Source organism: Diuraphis noxia, unplaced genomic scaffold, assembly GCF_037042655.1.
Source record: "Diuraphis noxia isolate RWA-SAM2 unplaced genomic scaffold, SU_Dnox_SAM2 contig0001, whole genome shotgun sequence".
NCBI classification, from domain to species: Eukaryota; Metazoa; Arthropoda; class Insecta; order Hemiptera; family Aphididae; genus Diuraphis; species Diuraphis noxia.
The window spans coordinates 42,698,738-42,715,640 of NW_028301711.1; the positions used below are offsets into that span (position 1 = coordinate 42,698,738).

Below are 16,903 nucleotides of genomic sequence, written 5' to 3' on the forward strand. Positions count from 1 at the left end.
ATACAATATATTTTATTTTTGCGTTCAGATAATATACGGTACCTATTTAAAAAAAGTGGTTTAGTTTTATTTTATATTTGTACTTCAGTAATATCGATCCCTTGATGTTTCTTAAATATATATATACAAAATACATGTTAAATATTATTATGGGTGGAGATACTTGTTGCACACCTCTTCATAGGATGGATCGCCAACGAACACTTGGAGCGCCCATTTATGTATGTGGGTGTATGTGTGCGTGTGAACTCAAAAGGGTATATAAACCCAAATCGTCACTGAAAACTGTCTTTTCCTGTACTATCGTCAGCAGCATTACAACTTTTCTATAAGTAGTTATATTAACAAATCGACAACATAAATTAACCGTTTAACAGCAAAATCTACATAGGTGCCTATTCAAAGTCTACAAAATGTAAGTATAAAAAATTACGAATAATAATATAAAATTATTACATCCAATATAGTTTAGTTTAAATAAATTCATCTTATTTATAAATAACTTTCTATGGCTTTTTAGAGTTAATAGTTAAATTGTTGACTTAAGTATATTCAAAAAAATTTTGCAAAATATGCATATAACGTATAGAAGTTAAATAATAAATAATATTACAATAGTGAATAAAACTAATGAATACAAATAGCTGTAGCAACAATAACTTCTAGACAATATAAAATAAAATATTAATATTATAAATAGAAATAAAACAATATTATTTTATACAGTAATTACAATATTACATAATTGTATACGTTTAATTTAAAATGATTACCGTCATAATTTTTTTTTTTTTAAGAAGCCATGAAAATTTAATGATTATTGGGTATTTCAGATTTACATATATGATTGAATACTTACGATCTACCTTATAACTTCATAACTAATCACATCATTTTTTTAAAAATTTATTCATAATTGTTAATTAATATCTATGTTAACATAATATTATAGAATGCAAATATTATGCTATGTATTGGTGGTTTATGAATATATTTCCTTTATAAATATGTAATTACATAATATAATTGTATATTTAACACTTCATCAGTAGTCAGATCAATTCAATTGATACATTTTTGAGGATTACCTTAATACACATTAAAATTAAAATTAAAGTACCAAAGTAAGGTAAAGTTATAATATGCTAAACAATTATACTGTTATATAGGTAACTATACAAGTTACAATACTGGGTTTTGTGTACGGCGGATAATATAAGATTACAAATTCATAAAGTACAAAAATATATTCTACTATTATGTTTAGTGTTTACTGACTCATTCTTAAATATTAAATAAATATACCTATATTATTAACTATGTGTGATATATATATATTTATTTTACAATTTAATAAATCATAATAATTCAAAATAAGTATACTGGTCTTAATAGGAGTAATAATAAGTAAAAATTTAATATTTTTATCACAATAACTGAATGTTGATAAATTAGTAATCAACTAAAATATTTATTTGCTTATCATATAATATATTTAATCATGTTATAAAAGGTATTGATTCTAACTTTTATTAGACTTCAATTTTATTAAGATAACAATTTAAATTAAAAGTAATTTTTAATTAAATTCAAGTTATCTAATTTAAAAAAACTTATATACATATTACAATTACCTACTATTCATATATTTATATGCATAACGAAGTTATCGAAATGTTTATGTTATACGGACTAAGTATAATAGAACAGAAAATATTATTTTTAATTTAATTTGTTTCCCAGCCAAGTGTCACTTGATCACAGAAGTGTGACTTCTTAATTCAAAATATTCATACTACTATTATATTATCATATATACTTATTATGTTGTGTTGTACAGATTGTGTATTTCAAATTGTAAAATAATAAAAAAATAAATTTTAAATATAAGTGTTAATACAGTGAAAACTCTCTAAAACGAATCTGAAGGGACCATGAGATTTCTTTCGTTATTGAGAGTTTTCGGAATAGAGAGTAATTAATAGGTCTTAAATCAAACCAACTACTATAAGTTAACTTAATGTGATTTACGTAGTATAGAGTTTTTCGTTGTAGGTAACGAGTTTCGTTATAAAGAGATTTCACTGTGGTTTGTTTTTCATTTAATTATGATAAAAACTAAAAATTTATTAAATCCTAATACGTATTTGTTTATCATATAGTAATTATAAATGTATGATAAAAATATGATTTTAACTTATTATAACTAGTACTTCAATGCCGGTTACATTTAACTCAAAAATTAAACTTAGCATATGTTATGTTCCTTTTTTATTATTATTATTAAAAACTCATTAAATTTCTTGATGACGTGTACTTTATAAGCTACTGAAATAAAAGAAATTATTAATAATTGTAGTTTCTATTACGTCTTCGTAAAATGTATTATTATTTTTAAAATATCTTTTAAAATATATCAATTTTTTGTTGGATTAATTTTAATTAAAATCTATATTTTAAGTAATATACAGCTTCAAATAATCTTTATTCAAGATCAAATTATCATATATTATAATTGAAAATAAATCTATTGCAATAAATCAATATTAAGAAAATATTATCAGAATTCATTTATTTGTATACACTTAATTCGCCACCCCCAGTGAAAAGGGCAGTAACTCACATTTAATCATTTTCCAGAAAAGCCATTCCAAGTTATCACCATGAATTCTAATTCTATTTTTAATTTTGTTTTGTGTGTTTTTTCAAAATGTTCATTAATTTGTGTGTACTACACAACTATAAATTTCTATTTATATCAACTTTATTTCTTCTACTATTTTTGTGAGTTACTTCCTCTATCATAAAGCAGTAACTCAAGTTATTTTCATTTTAAATGGAATAAAAATATGTATACACTATTGGGTACCAACGGAAAATTAATATATATATATATATATTATGCAAGATGCAACATATTATTTTCAATAGTTTTGCCATGATAAGTTTTTTTCTTTAATAGATACTCAAAATTTTCAGCAAATATCTATATTATCATATTTTAAACAATCAAATATACTTTTAAAATAACATCTTGGCTCTTTGCATTTTGTTTATATGGATAATAGGATATTTTTTTTTATAATTATATATAATATTTGATTGTAAACAAATAGTATAGGTAATACAAGGATCATCATACGTTTTATTTACATCAATCTAAAAATCATAATAACATAATACCATGCACCCTTTATATTTTTTAATTGTATGGTGTCATTCAAAAAAATAAAATCTCAAAACTATTATAATTACTATTTTTTTTCAAACTATGTAAAACAAAATAGGCACGTACTAAAAACGTAAATTATTTTCCGATAAATTAATGTTCGACTTTAGAAGAATCACCTTCAATAATAAAATACAAATAAATATTAAATCATAAAATACTAGGGTAGTCATATTTCAACATTTTATTTCAATCTATTTCATTTAAACGATTAAATCTTAAATATTATAATAGAAGGAAGATACGTTGTTCAAAAATTTTTAATAAAATATTCAGTACATACATATAAGTTAAATTGCATAAAAAGAAAATGATGACTAAGTTAAAACACTAATATTCCATCATATGAATCCTACAGTGTTTACGGTTTTGAAAAAATATTAAATAGATATTACCAAACCATTTTAAAAAGTAATTATTTAAAAATGTTCACTAAATGTACTAAAAATAACGTATTTTATTTCAATAAAATTAGTGGTTTTACCATGAGTTTTAATTGATAACTAGTAAAAATGACTTGTTATTCCTACTATTATTTTTCTTTCACAAAAATATTTTTTAATTTTTTTTTTTTTTAATATAAAACAACATTTCTTGCACTCTTGGGATTAATAAAATACAATATAATTTGTATTTAAAAACAATAACATCTATTATGATATTTTATATTATGTATATAGGCACCAACACGTATTATTTTAATAAAAAAAAAATGCGTATTGTTATCTTTTTATTATTTTAAAAACCAAATAACTTCACCTCATATACCTATGAAATTATTTAATTTTTCAATCCAACCGGGAATATTTCATTATTATTTTCATTTAAGTGATACTTGATCACTGGAATTTAGACACAAACTAAAATATATATTTTTAGTTTGATCTGAGCTCGTTTTATACGTATCATACTAATTCATATGTAGAACTTTCCATTTTAAAAAACTATGTCACTACTAAAAATCTGGTCTGGTTTGCAGCGTCACCATACTTATTTGTTATTCTATCACGTATTGGTAGCTGTTGACATGTTTTAATTGTATTTATTTCTCGAGATTATTATGTAATCACTATACGTACACTTTTTAACAGTTTCAAATGGCGCCCCCTATGCATTTTTAACTTTCACACACCGCTGCTATACATTGTTTTTGTATGGTCCACTAATTTCTTGGTCGCTTTTTAAAATAAAATTAAAAAACACGATTTTAGTGTACACGAAATTAAAAAAAAAAAACGTGAATATTTCAACATAATTGATAAACCTGTTTTCACACATTTTCTAGACTAAATAATAATAATTATCTTATTAATACAAGTAATACTTTAATAATTTCATCCATATTTAACTTATGTTATTACACTTTACTACCTTAGTTTAAACATTCCGATTTCCAAATAGTGAAGCAGTAAATAAAACCATAGAAGATTTAAAATGTTTGAATTCGTTTCTCATATGATTCTAAGATTCTTAGCTATTTGCCCGAATTTTATAATTTGTAATTATATTAAAAACATTTTAAGTAAAAAATAAATATTTTAGTGACTTTTTCCTACGTTTAAAATACAGGAAATATAAGTAAATTATATAATTTATCGAAATTTTCTGGTTTTTATTAATTTAAATCTATTAGTATAGCTATTAATAATTTATAGACAATGGAAGGCATTGATAAATTAAAATAATCAAATTTGTATAGGTGATCAATGATCATTATATTTAATTTAAAAATATGTACTAATAGCTATATATATTTTTAAATTAAATAAAATACATATAAGATCATTTGAAAAAAGGAAAACCAATGGTGAATATTACAGTTTACCTTTAAACACGGTTGACTAAATCAGTCCGGCATTAAGTGCTCACAAAAGAGTAGTTAATAAACTAAATTGGTTTGCCCCTACCTACTGTTATTTTATACTGAAGAAACCAAAATTACATGTCAATTAAATAAAAGTTCCAATGAGGTTCACCATCCTCATAATAAAGTAAAAATAACTTAGTAATTCTACTATGTTCTACTACAGTCGTTTTGTATTTTAATACAGTCTATACAGATAACAGTAATATAGTCGATCGACGATTGTAATTTTCACTATGCTAATGTTTTTTTTTTTTTTTTTTTAATTAAAATAGGAATATTAGTCAACGGTTTATTTTATAATTAGATAGTTAAAAGTTATAAACAATTATAGTTTATAACTTATAACTTCACTTTATTTTACTTTACCAAGTTTTTTTTAAGTGTAAAACAATAATGCAGCTTATTATTTATTGGAAAAAAAAACTTGTACTTTAAAAATAGATTTTTCAATGATATATATTTAGGTTCCGAAACCATTCTTCGCCGAAGTTCAAGTACTATTTACATCTCACAACAAGACAATGTACCTACGTCAGTATAAATACTACAGTATAACAACAATCAAAATCCAACAATCATTAAAAATAATTAACACAGACTTTGGTAGTTTGTTAATTTATTATAGAGCATTTAAACAAAATTTAAAAAAATACAAACACATTTCTAGAACCAACACAATATGTAATATAACCAAACCGATATCAACTAAATATTTTCTGTTATGAATATCTATAATTTTATCCCATATTAAAAAAAAAATAATTAGTATTATTATTTTAATTATAATATTATTATATGAATTTCCGTTAACTACCAAACGATTTTAAAGTATCTTTTTTTCAATAAAGCCCCTTCTTTACTCCTTCGACATCTATTAAATTACATATCAATTTGAATTTTATCCTCTATAGTCTATGATATAGGCTATACTGCTATAGCCCATGCAATAATTAAATATATATTTTACTAATATAATTTATGTTATCAACTAATAATACAGAACTATTATAATTTTACAATACAAATGTAATTGATATTTCATAATATTTTTCATTCCGTTTAAGTCATAATATTTATATATTGTAATATAAAATATTTATTTCCTTAAAAATTTGATGTTACAGTTTTTTTATCGGGAACGTAAATAACATCTAACGTTTTGTCCATGCATCAAAGTAATAATTCTAACATGGTCAGAGTTGTGGTCTACATTGGATTCGTCATCTATCTGATGGTCTTGGCTACAACGTGTTGTTGTCATCCTGTGACGTCTTCTGAAGTGGAAAGCATTGCTCGACCTACACGGCCTAAAACTTTCGGTTCACCAGATGAATTACGTTCATATCTAGACCAATTAGGACAGTACTTGGCAGTAGTTTCTCGTCCAAGGTAAGTTGCATTCATGTCACCATTCATTTAAACGAATATAGGTACTTAAATATTATTTTGATATTAATGCTCTAATTTATTATTTAGATGAAACGGTAGGATCAATTACATCTAGAAAATTAATATCATAATTATTACAATTTGTTTGACTCATATCAAAATGCCTTTAATTATTTAACTATAAACGGTTGTATATACTAATAATGTGTTATAGAACTACCTAACACATACTTATTAACACACAAAACACTGAAAATACCTAATTATTACAATATATATATAAACACTATAAATCACTTGATTATTTTTCCTTGATTAATAAAATCTAGAGTTCAGATTACCTATATATTAAAGCATCAGTATTTTCAAAATTATATAAATCATTAAATTTATCAAACAATTTTTGTTTAAAATTAGATTTGGAAAAAGGAAACCTGCGTTTCCAGTTATCCCGTCCGCCTTCACAACACCAAGGTTACAGTACATCGACAATCAACGCATGCTTAACAATTTTATAAGCCGAGAAAACGAGGAAGCTTATAAATTACAATATAAACCGGCCATTATAAGAAATTCAAAAGACTTGTATGACATGTTGTTTACGACACGTCGTGAAAATGGCAACAATAATGACCGCCATCAATACTATTTAATGCAACAAGATATAACGAATGCAGACATTGGTTTAGATTCAAATTAATTATCATTAAAATTATTTGTAGTATAGTAATACACGCGTGTAATGTATTTATATTTCTTAAAAAAATTTAGTCATGTACAGGCACTATTGTACTAGTAATTAATATTATAAGAATATTATAAAATGTTGTTAATTAAACAATATAAATTAAATCCATAAAAAAGTGTTGGTATAAGTACATTATATTTAATGCTTTTCTGGATTCTGGACGTTAGTATTATATTAGCTAAATTCAATACTATAAATAATAAAAATTTAAATTTGTTTTTAATGTTTGTTCTGAAAAATAAACAAATTTTATAAATACAATAAGCCATTGTTTAACTATCGATTAATGAAGTGAGGTAGATAATGTAATAATGTACGACTACCTATATGACGGGAATTACTCGTCTCCGTAAAAATTTGAAATAACCGATTCCTCCATCTCCCGTTTCTACCTACTTAAAAAAGTTCCGATTCCCGTTTTCACCAATCTACTTGCTATGGAATAATTATTATAATATATTCCATATTTTTGGTATTTTTGGTAAAAAAGTAAAATCTTCATAGCTCATAAATCCTAAGTGTTTTTGTTCAGCATGTGGATGGTAAAAATGTTTTAATTAATTTGAGAATTTAAGTACACGTGATGTAAGGCAATGTTATATATCAACGAGCGATATGCGATAGTTGTACACATTAATCTATGATAGTGTCAACTTTAAATGCACACATAGTACATATATGATACATACAATATATATTAGGTATTTTATACATATTGTGTAATATAATATAATATATAACATAAATATAGAATCATCGTATATAAATCGATAAGATTGAAACCACAGCACAGATAATAGAACATTATGCACTCCATAAAACTACTGTACCTATTTATAAATAAATGACTTTTACTTTATCATTATTACTTATTAGTAATAAATTTATTTTCCAATATTTATAATGTGATCATATAAACCATGTACAATTATTTCAAGTTAAGAATTAAGTATACCTTAAAAATAATAGGAATAATACTGAAATTAATACAAAATATTAATATATAATAAATTATACCATAGTACTATAATAGCAGGTATAGATTGGCGGAAACGGGAGATGGAGAAATTTACCAACTCCGGAGAAATGTCACTTCAAATTTTGGCGATAACGGTACGGTATATGCCCTATATGACATAGATATCTACCTAAACATAAGCAAAATGTGAAGCACTTAACTATATATTATATCATAGAAAATTATTATGAACTACCTACCTATCTATAATTATATACAGTTAAATTAAACTATTTGAACCGTTAATTCATTGGAGGTTGCACTGAATGATATTATGATAACATGATTCATGAAAACAATAATATTAAGTATTATTAACATATTATACCATATGATATGTATTACAGCCATATAGATAGACTTACTTAAACTATTATGTCATATATACATCGTTAATTCATTCCGAAATATGTATTACACATGATGATTAAAAAGTGTTTCTATTATAATTTATTATATGTATAGTGTAAACTGCTGAAATAACACAAATAAATATAAATTAATAAAAAAACAATATATGTAATAAGCCCAAAAAAACAAAGAAACCCGTAATAACGTAAAAAAATATGATAGCAAAACCGAAAAAAATCATAAAAAACCCGCGTAATCAACTATTGGAATTTCCGATTCCCTACTCTCCAAAAATCAAATACCTCAGCCTTACTCTTAATCAAAGATTAACGTGGGCTCATCACATTAGAACTAAAATATTAGCATTGAATCATCGTCTCCGCTTACTTAAACCTTAACTATGCAATAATAAATACAACTCCACTAAAACTAAGCTTCTTGTATACAAAACGCTAGTAAAACCACTATGGACCTATAAGACCTTCAACTTTGGGGCAATGCAAAAAGTCAAATATCTCAAAAATCAAACCTTTCAAAATATTTCACTTAGGAAACTGATGAATGCTTAACCCTACGTATCAAATCACACACTTCACACCGACTCAAAACAATAAATGACGAAGAAAAAATCTATTCCATTGTTGCCTAAATAATCACCCAAATGAATTTATAAAAAACTTGGCCAGTCTCACAACACCTGGGAATTCTTCGAGACGTTTGGAGCGTAAGTGGTGTCGTGATATCTTAAATTAAATTAAATTTATTATCAATCTAACAGAAAGTGTCATTAATGAGTGGCTCCTTTCATCAAAATCGCATGATGAATTGTCAACTTCTTATTGTATCAAGTATATTTAATGATACAGATTGTTTATTTCTTGTAAAAATAAAAAATTGATGAACATAGAGAAAAAATTTTAAATAAAAAGCATAAAATACGTAAGCAATGTTAAAGACAGCCAAAAAGTATATGAAATTATAAAGACAATTCAAGGTAAATAAATATCACATAAACATAATTTATTATTGTAAAATATATCTAATAGTGGATATTCAATAGAAAATTATATCACAGCCCATCAATTTTAAAATTTAAAATTAAATGATAAATTATTTAAATGTCATGCATAAAAAGTAGTTCGGAAATAAAAATATTTTTTTAAAACTTTTTTTAATAATTATTCAAAAATAGTATGTTGTTAACTGGATTTCCAGATTTCAAAAATCGATCAGTCATTTTTAATATATATAATATGTATGTATATGTTATTTAATATTTGTAGGTATTATTTAATTATTGATAAAAGTTTCTTTTAATGCTAAAAATTAAAAACTTTATTAGGATCTATATATTTTTAGGTAGGTATCTACTATTTAATTGGAATAAAAAAGTTATTGATAATGAGTAATGGCTAAAGCGCTAAATAGGATTGAAAAAAAACACACATCACTGTAAAACCTATATACCTATATATTATATTTGATACTCTGCTCGGAATCTAAAAAAATAAATTGCTTTATTCAAAAAATCATACAACGTAAAGTATAACAATAAAAATAACGGCGATGTACAGTTGTCTTGTTAATAAATTAATTCTCAACGGCCAACCCTAACACCCATCATACCTACGTATTTTTTAAGTAACCAAGCTATATGTCGTTCATTATTAATTATTCTGTTGATAATAAACATTGATTACCATTTAATTTATCAAACGTAAACATTTTCAATGACAATAATAAGTATAGTCCATTAAAATCAACTCTACATCCTCATTTGAAATCCTCAGCACAATCCATCGGAAAATAATGGAAGAATGGCAACTTTTTTGGGAAAATATTCCCCTTACCAACAAACTGAGAAATACTAAAATACTCGTAAAGAAATTAAACTATCCTCCCGGCACAAAAAGAAAAGACGAAGTAACAATTACTCGAGCCAAAATAGGCCACTCTTTCTTAACCCATGTACATCTCATCAAAAAAGAACCAGCACCCATATGCGATACTTGCAACGTAACTCTATCAATTGAACATATCGTAATCATCTGCCCCAAATTCACTGAAGCACGCAAGATACTCCAAAATCCAGCATCATTCTATCAAGCCTTCAAAGATGAAAACACAGTTGCAATCAGTACATTTTTCTATAATATAAACACTAAATACCCATTGTAAATAATAACTATAATAATGTAGTAAAATGTATTCCAAAATTTAATGTATACATATATATATTTTCCTTTCTTTTTCTTGTATAAGTTTTAACTATAGTAGGCTAAAAACCTGTGTTGTTGAAGCCTTAATAAACTTTGAAAAAAAAAAATAATAATAAGTATAGGTAATAATGTTAACGATAAGGCATAAATGCAGCTAGCTCACAAATTATTTTGTTTGGAATTTTTTCAAAATGTGAGTTTTTGCATGCTTAATTTGACAGTACTTAAAAAAAATCACTCAAATTTCGTTAGAAAGTCGCTTATGATCAGAAAACTCCAAAATACTCGGTTTAAAAAATCGAGTTTAAGCGATTTGTAGCGATAGATTTTAACTCTGACTTTTTATATTGTGGTTAACAGCCTTCTAAAACATAGTTACAAAGTTATTTCGGACATTTGCATATTAACTTAAAATTGACTTTTATATTAATATTAATACTGGGGTTAGAAATTTTATTGTGCATCACATCGTATTTTTAATTTTACCTAATTAAATGTACCCAGACTTTTTAAACACGAACTCTTTGGTAGTACCTACACCCTTCTTAATCCGTGATATCAATCCACCACGATACGAAATTCATACAAATATTCCGGAATTCTACCTTAAAGTCCGGTAAAAAAATCCCACAAAAAAATTCCAATGTCGTAAGGTCTGCGAATTCAGTATAAGTATACCAACATTTTTCAACTTAAATCAATATAATTAATAGGCACAAAAAAATTAAAATATGGCATTATAATTTTTGTCAATATACATATATAATTATATAATTATAAATTAGGTAAATGTCCATGTTTTATATTAGGTCTAATATGCACTGTATACGACTAAAAGGAGTTGAATTATGATTTTTCAAACTTAAAAATGAAATGTTTTATCATATAAAAGTATGATATTGCGTACCTATATAAACATATAATTAACTTATAAATAAATTTATATATATTTATGAATAAACCGGACTTTTATGACATCGTACTTTTTTCCACGGGACTTTTTTGACCAGACTTTCTGTGGCCGGAATTATGTTCGTAAATTTCTTGATACAGACCACGAATTAAAATAGTATAGACTGGAAATGAACAGATGGTTGGTTGACGGGGAGCCGAGTCGCTTAAAGTAATGAGTAGGCTTGTGTGGGGGGGGGGAATGAGTTAAGCCTACTCCTAAGTCCTAACCTTGAGCGACCCTACTCCCAGTCACCCACCTGCCAGCTCGTATCGTATCCAATCCATTTGATCTTATTCAAGTACTCGAGTGATGCAGATGATACTCGATAGTTGATAATGAACCTATATATTTATTATACATTTAGCATTATATTATTAATTGATATTATACACAATTTATATTATATTAAGAGGACACCACACCCGCATGTGTTGTCTCCGTCGTACAAGTGCGTAGCATACCAAATTTTACGCTCATCAGATCACGATTATCTTCGTTAATTTAAAATTTAGAGTGAATTGACTTATTATAAAAATTAAAGGCATGATTATTACCGAGGGCATCTCATAGGTTTTTTATTATATTTTAATTTTAAACTGAGTTATGACTATTTTAAAATTGTAAATTATTTTTATATCTAAAAATACTCATAACTCGGTTTACAATTAAAATATAATAAAAAGCCTATGAGATGCCCTCGGTAATAATCATGCCTTTAATTTTTATAATAGGTCAATTCACTCTAAATTTTAAATTAACGGAGATAAACGTGATCTGCTGAGCGTAAAATTTGCTATGCTATGCACTTGTACGACGGAGACAACACATGCGGGTGTGGCGTCCTCTTAAGTAGGTACCTATTTCTCAGTCCGTGCTAATGTGCAACTATACTTGTGTACTATAGTTTCATAAATCATATTATTATTTATTATTATTAATATTATTATTGTAAGCTGTAACTAATAATTATTTTATATCACAAAATATGAAAACAATAAAAAACATCTATCTTGATAATCTTGATACTGGATTTAGTGATATGACATATAATAATAAATAATGATATTATAATAAATGATTTTAAAAACAGTATACCAATTTTATTGTTAAAGTTGTCATGATATTGAGTGTTAATACTATGAACTTATGAAGACAAACTAGTCCTATTTCGTATTAATGTCATGGAATATTATTATTTATTATAGTATCATAACAAATTATTCTTATTTACTTTGTGGTTACAATCATCAACTATAGTTATGGTACGTTACTACGTTTGGTTAAGTTTGGTTATGTGTATGGTTACAATAATAATAATATTATGTTTTACCGATGACGGTAGATAAAATCATTAAATTGATAATAAATAACTGGCCGTCTGGATTTTAAACTTAAAAAGTCAAAATAAAGCCAAATCAATAATAATAGACTTATGCCAAAAAAATGTTTTCTAATCTTCTAGTTTTTTTTAAATGGATTTCTAACCGTATAAAACACAAATAGACTTAAACAAATGTTAGTTTTTTCTTATATTATGTTACTTATGTTTATAAAATTATTATAATCTACTTAATGGACCAGCAACAGTTTTCGTTGTCTTACGGTGGTGAAAACTACGCCGGAGACTACTTCCCAGAGGGTAACGTATTATTCTTACGAAATAAACATAGGTGTTTAATATATTAATCAAAAATTTACAAAAACAGATTACTATGAGTTATACGATGATGAATTAGAAAATGAAAATCAGTATTATCATCAAAATTTAGATTCAGAAAATCATAGTGAACCCTCTTTTTGGAGCAATCTAACTTTTTACCAGCTGTGTACTCAATGTGTTGTGCCAGCTATTTGGAGTACTGGAAATCTACTGGGAACTACTCTTCTTTTATGCATATTCTTTAGATTATTCATTGTTATATGTAAGTAAAACATATTATGTTAAAATTATATTTTAACAAGTTCTTAGATTTATCACGGTTTTAGGCAATAAAATCAATCTAGTCTCTGGAGCAGTCTTGCACACAGTGTGCGCCATATGTGGTGTTCTACCATTAATTATATTACATGAAGATGGAGACTTATATCAAACATTACTTCAAATTGTATTGTTTCCTATGTTCTGTTACATAGTGTCTATAATATGTATATTGACTTTAAAACAACATTCATCTACTGTATTCTCTATTATAATCCTATTTACACTATTCTATCGGTAAGTTAATATTAATTCAAATATAATAAAAGAAAACTAAATATTCTGAATAAAGATATTATATCAGTGTATTTATTATATGGTATCAGTGGCACACAGAAATATTTAGAGAACATGTGCAGTTAAAAAAATTAACCACCCACCTATCCATTTTCTTTACATTTTAAACAACATTCTTGCCTCTTTCCACAATTATATTCACTTATAAATCATTGTGATTCGTGAAAATGAATTATTATAGACTATAGTTTATATTATAAATGTGTAAACTTCCTTGTGACATAAGGAATTTACACCACCACCTCTCAAAAACACATTCAGTTGCAGTATTTGCTAACCTTGCTGAGTGCCACTGTATACTTAATTTAAATGTAATAACCTTATTTTTATGTATATAATTATATACTCTGTTTCAAAGTAGAATACATCGGTTCTATACTCATTTTTCCTTTTCTACCTGTCACCTTTACCATTATGTAAGAGATGTGTGCTGCTTGGTGTATTCTACTTTGAGACAAAGTATAGTAACTAGTTTAACCTCTAAAACAAGTAATGTCTAGTTAATGTACAAACTTATTAATTGTTTTCAATACTTAAATTACATTTAAAATTTTATATTTATATGTTTTATCTAATGAATTTAAAATAATGTTATATAACTGTAGAATAACATGATATAAAGATAAATATTAGTGACTAATACTAAAAATCTATGTTTTGATCTCAAGAAGATTTTGGATCACTATTTATATTTTTGCTTCTAGTCTATCTATGTAGTAACATAGAAATTTTGGGCGCAGCAGAACCAATCTTGTATTGTTAGTTTTCATATTAAAGTGAATTTACCTATCATCAAACTTGAAGTTCAGAACATTTTCTGTATTTATTTATTTACTTATTACAATATTTCATTTATTCTGCAATTTATGAGCATTTGTAAATTTTAATATTTTGTATACAAATTTACTTATTTTGTATTTTTATCAAATGTTATTTTTAATTTACCATAACATAAAAACTAATAACATAAGATTAGTTCTAATGAATTCAAAGTGGCTATACTGCTTGTAGGTGAAAGAGAAAAATATTAGTCTGATAGCATCTTCAAAAAAAGATATTATTAGAAATTTAAATGTTTACAGTGAATGTTTTACAAATAATTCAAAATGGCAAAAAACCAAAAGTGCTCATATGCTTATGTCAATGAAAGCAATGGCAATATTATTTGATATTCAATCAAATAAATTGTATACGTTTCCTTCAGTTCCTCAGTATACAGGTTACATGATGTGCGCAGGTACTGTTTATTTGGGTCCATTTTTAACATTTCAAGAATACTTAAATGCATTTTCTCCATCTATTTATTGGGTAATAATTTCATTTATTTCTATTAAATATAAAATAATATTAAAAACCTTGTTTTCATTTAAGAACAAGACCAAAGTCTGTCGTTTGATATGGAAAATAATAATTTCATTGTTTTGCTTTGTTTTGTCAATTTGTGTTGTTGATTGGCTGTTCAGCCAATATTTGCTTGCCAATAATAAAAGGTTTGATTTATTTATTCAAATTATATTTAATTTTCAATTTATTATAATTCTATGTTACAGCAATTCAATTATTAACATTTTTCTAACTATGTACAAACAAGCTTTGGAGTTCCGTACGGGTCATTATTTTGTAGCCTATGCTTCTACAGTATTTGCAACTGTTTGTGGATACCACAATGAACACAACAGTGAAATATTAGTAACCCATCCATTGATTATGGAATGGCCTCAATCTCTTTTACATGTTGTCATAAATTGGAACGCACCAATGCACTATTGGTTAAAAAAATGTAAGAATATTTTTCTATTAATATGTAAATTAATTTATACATCATTTATTTGTTTATTTATTTAGATATATTTGAAGAAGTACTGAAATATGGCAATAAAAATAAAAAACATAGAAATAGAATAATTGCTATAGGGACCACATATTTTGTGAGCTCACTATTACACGGCTTAGAACGACGTTTATCAGCTGTGTTACTTTCTCTTGCTGCATATACATATGTAGAACACCAAATACGTACAAAATTAGCATCAAGATTTCCAAACAAATTTTCTTATTATGCTAAAAATAAATTTCCCCATCATGGTTCAAAAAAATACTTAGGTAGCTTAAACCAAAGTAACTGGTTTTTTAGAAGTATTAACATTATGTTTACTATTTTAAACATTATACATTTAGCTTATCTTGGTTCATTAATTGATATGTCTGTAGGAAACTCTTACAGTACCACCTACCAAGAATCTTTTGCTTCTTGGAGTCGAGTATCATATTTTAGTCATTTTGTAATGTTGTTTATGTTTTTCATCAGTATTATATTGTAAATTTTCTATTAAGTAACTGCTCTCCATTAAAGTGCCAAATTTACCTAATTTAAATTCTTTAAAAATGGTATGAAAATAAATTGTTGTATATTATGATGAGCAGAATATATCATGATCTTAGCAGAAACCATATAACTTTGTTGTAACTGCAGTTACAAAACCGTTATTTTAGTAATATTTCATTATTAACAAAATGGTTGTATAAGATTCTAAGGGGAGGGGGGCTGATCTAATTGCTAAATGTAATGATTATTGTATTTTACAATTATGTTCAAACAAATTGTCATTAAACACAAAAATAATTTTTAAAACCAACACATTCGTTTAAAAATTTTAAATGATAATCATAAAAAAGTAGTATAAAATGTAATTTTTATTTATAAACAAATATTAACAATCACTAATATATAATGACTGAATTACATAAAAATATTTTTAAAAAAATGAACAGTTTCTAAAATAATGAGTGTTCACAGTGATATATATACACATAATATACTAATCAGTTTTTTCAATTCATTTCAACTTTAT

General features: G+C 25.4%; 2 protein-coding genes across 2 annotated transcripts; both read left to right on the forward strand.

Moving 5' to 3' along the window:
- The first annotated feature begins 258 nt into the window (after positions 1-258).
- Positions 259-7,423, forward strand: LOC107170411 (uncharacterized). The gene is made up of 3 exons (XM_015520518.2): positions 259-415; positions 6,221-6,485; positions 6,903-7,423. The coding sequence occupies exons 2-3, from the start codon at positions 6,262-6,264 to the stop codon at positions 7,183-7,185; spliced, it is 507 nt and encodes a 168-aa protein (XP_015376004.1). The 5' UTR covers positions 259-415; positions 6,221-6,261; the 3' UTR covers positions 7,186-7,423.
- A 5,519-nt stretch (positions 7,424-12,942) lies between these two features.
- Positions 12,943-16,687, forward strand: por (Protein-serine O-palmitoleoyltransferase por). Its single transcript, XM_015520516.2, has 7 exons — positions 12,943-13,415; positions 13,483-13,698; positions 13,763-13,991; positions 15,134-15,359; positions 15,423-15,541; positions 15,602-15,831; positions 15,897-16,687. The coding sequence occupies exons 1-7, from the start codon at positions 13,349-13,351 to the stop codon at positions 16,370-16,372; spliced, it is 1,563 nt and encodes a 520-aa protein (XP_015376002.2). The 5' UTR covers positions 12,943-13,348; the 3' UTR covers positions 16,373-16,687.
- Positions 16,688-16,903: the final 216 nt, after the last annotated feature.

What these genes read in the sequence shown, in the direction of transcription:
- LOC107170411 (XM_015520518.2), top strand. Translation starts at nt 6,262, where the DNA reads ATGCATCAAAGTAATAATTCTAACATGGTCAGAGTTGTGGTCTACATT. An exon ending in GCAGTAGTTTCTCGTCCAAG is followed by an intron (nt 6,486 to 6,902) that starts GTAAGTTGCATT and finishes GTTTAAAATTAG; the next exon opens with ATTTGGAAAAAGGAAACCTG.
- por (XM_015520516.2), top strand. Translation starts at nt 13,349, where the DNA reads ATGGACCAGCAACAGTTTTCGTTGTCTTACGGTGGTGAAAACTACGCC. An exon ending in TTGCTTGCCAATAATAAAAG is followed by an intron (nt 15,542 to 15,601) that starts GTTTGATTTATT and finishes TCTATGTTACAG; the next exon opens with CAATTCAATTATTAACATTT. An exon ending in GCACTATTGGTTAAAAAAAT is followed by an intron (nt 15,832 to 15,896) that starts GTAAGAATATTT and finishes TTATTTATTTAG; the next exon opens with ATATATTTGAAGAAGTACTG.